Raw genomic sequence first — 2,060 nt, 5'->3', positions numbered from 1 at the left:
GCTGCTGCTGCTGCTGCAGCAGCACCTCCTCCTCCTCCTGCTGCTGCTGCTGCTGCTGCTGCTGCTGCTGTAGCGTATAAGTAAGTTTATTTTTTAGATCTTTGAGTGCAGCAAGAGATAAACAAATAGGAGCAGCTATCTTTGTTTTGCATGCATTGCCGCTTCTAGGGGAGAGCAGCAACTCATCGTAGCTTACTAAGAGAGACATACCAGCCCCATAGAAAGGCAGCTGCAGCACGAATCTTGCTGCTATATATAAATTAAATAAAAATTTATTTGGAGAACAATATAAAGATGCGGGAGGCTTCTGGACTACACCCGAATGAGCTGTTGCTGCTAAAGATACAGGTACTGCTGCTGCTGCTGCTCCTGCTGCTCCTGCTGCTGCTGCTGCTGCTGTTCCTGCTGCTGCTGCTGCTGCTTCTGCTGCTCCTGCTGCTGTTGATGACGATGATGATGATGATGATGCGGTAGGAGTAGCTGCAGTTGCTGCTGTTGCAGTTGTTGATGCTGCAGTAGAAGCAGCAGCAGCAGCAGCAGCTGCTGCAGCAGATGATGCTGATAGACGCATGCAGCTGTCAGCAGCATCAACGCCATCTGCTGCAGCTTTTAATGAGCCCCCAGAAACTGTCCACATGGTGCTGGTGCTAGCAGCACTCACAGGGCTGCTGCTGCTGCTGCTGCTGCTGCTGTTGCTGCTGCTGCTGCTGGAGTCTTCGCATGCAGGATCTATTGTGCATGCAGCAACACTGCAGCTGATGGATCTGCTGCTGTGGCAGTCCGCCCCCATTTCCCCTGCTGTTTCTGTTTCTTCTCGTTTGCATACAAATTCCTCTTCTGCTGCTGCTGCTTCTGCTGCTGCTGCTGCTTCTGCTGCTGCTGCTGCTGCTGCTGCTGGTGGTGCGGCTAGGGATAAAGGAGAGCTGATGAGGGGCCTGTCGTTGATGCTGCAGCCTGGATCTGCTGGTGCAGCACAAAGAAAGTCCTTCAGAAACATGCGTGTGATAGAGATACCATCACCAACAGCATGATGCATGCGAAATATAACAGCACTACCTATTTTATAATTATATTTTTGTGTTTTAATTAAATTAAAATTATTATTATTTATATTTTTGTTGTTTTCGAGTGTATTTATAGGGAGTATTACATTCTCTAGATACAGAAACTGCCATAAAGGTTTATTAGGATCCAAGGGTTGAGATAAAGCTTCATTAACTAAAAATAAAACATCTTCTTCATTTAATAAACATTTGCATGCAGCAGAATTTATACAGCAGCAGGTGGTGGGGTTGTTGTTATTGGTGGTGTTTTTTGTCGAAGTTGAATTGCCCCGATCTTCGTTGTTTTCATGAATAAAATTATTATTTAAATTGCTATATATATTTAAATTATTATTTATTTTTATATTTTCGCTTTTTTCGCGGAGTTTCTGCTGCTGCAGCAGCTGTATTCCTTTCTTTGTGCACCGCACCACCTGCCTATACACCCGAAATCCAGGCTCCCTCACCCAGCAATATCTCCCCATCACTCTCTCTACTTTCGTCATCAATCTAGGGTGTATAAACGCAGAAAGCGGCAGCATATCAATAAGGTTTTCATCAGCACAACCCCCACCACCCCCACCACCACCACCACCACCATCAGCAGCAGCAGCAGGAGCAGCAGGAGCAGCAGCAGAATGAGTGTTTCGGCTGCAGCAAGCAGCTATATCTGTGTATTCATGTTTAGGTTTAAGAAGTTTCTGAGTGATGGCCATACATAATTCTTTATATGTTAGTTTCTCGCAATAAGCAAAACCTGTTACTGTCATCCACGGCATCGAAAAAAAAAGTTTTTCTTGGCTTTCTAGCAGAGCTAATATTTCTGTTTTTTTTTCTTTTTTTCTTTTTTTATTTATATATTCATTTATACCCATGCAACAACCAGCATCAGATACACATACACTCTCCCCCTGCTGCTCCTGCTCCTGCTGCTGCTGCTGCTGCGGTTTCTCCTGCTGCTGCTGCTGCTGCTGCTGCTGCTGCTCCTGCTGCTGCTGTTGGTGGTGGTGGTGGTGG

General features: G+C 45.7%; 1 protein-coding gene across 1 annotated transcript in view; it reads right to left on the bottom strand.

Annotated features, from left to right (window-relative positions):
• Positions 1-997, bottom strand: part of EMH_0028330 (uncharacterized protein) — a gene marked incomplete at both ends in the record, with an annotated part of 2,916 nt that extends 1,919 nt beyond the window's left edge. Inside the window, one exon of the mRNA XM_013494140.1 lies at positions 3-997. Within this exon, the coding sequence (XP_013349594.1) occupies positions 3-997 (995 nt within the window). The remainder of the gene's footprint in view (positions 1-2) is intronic.
• Positions 998-2,060: the final 1,063 nt, after the last annotated feature.

Source organism: Eimeria mitis, genomic scaffold, assembly GCF_000499745.2.
Source record: "Eimeria mitis Houghton genomic scaffold, Emh_scaff1049, whole genome shotgun sequence".
NCBI classification, from domain to species: Eukaryota; Apicomplexa; class Conoidasida; order Eucoccidiorida; family Eimeriidae; genus Eimeria; species Eimeria mitis.
Note: the sequence above shows the minus strand (reverse complement) of the source record. Positions and strands in the feature narration are given on the sequence as shown.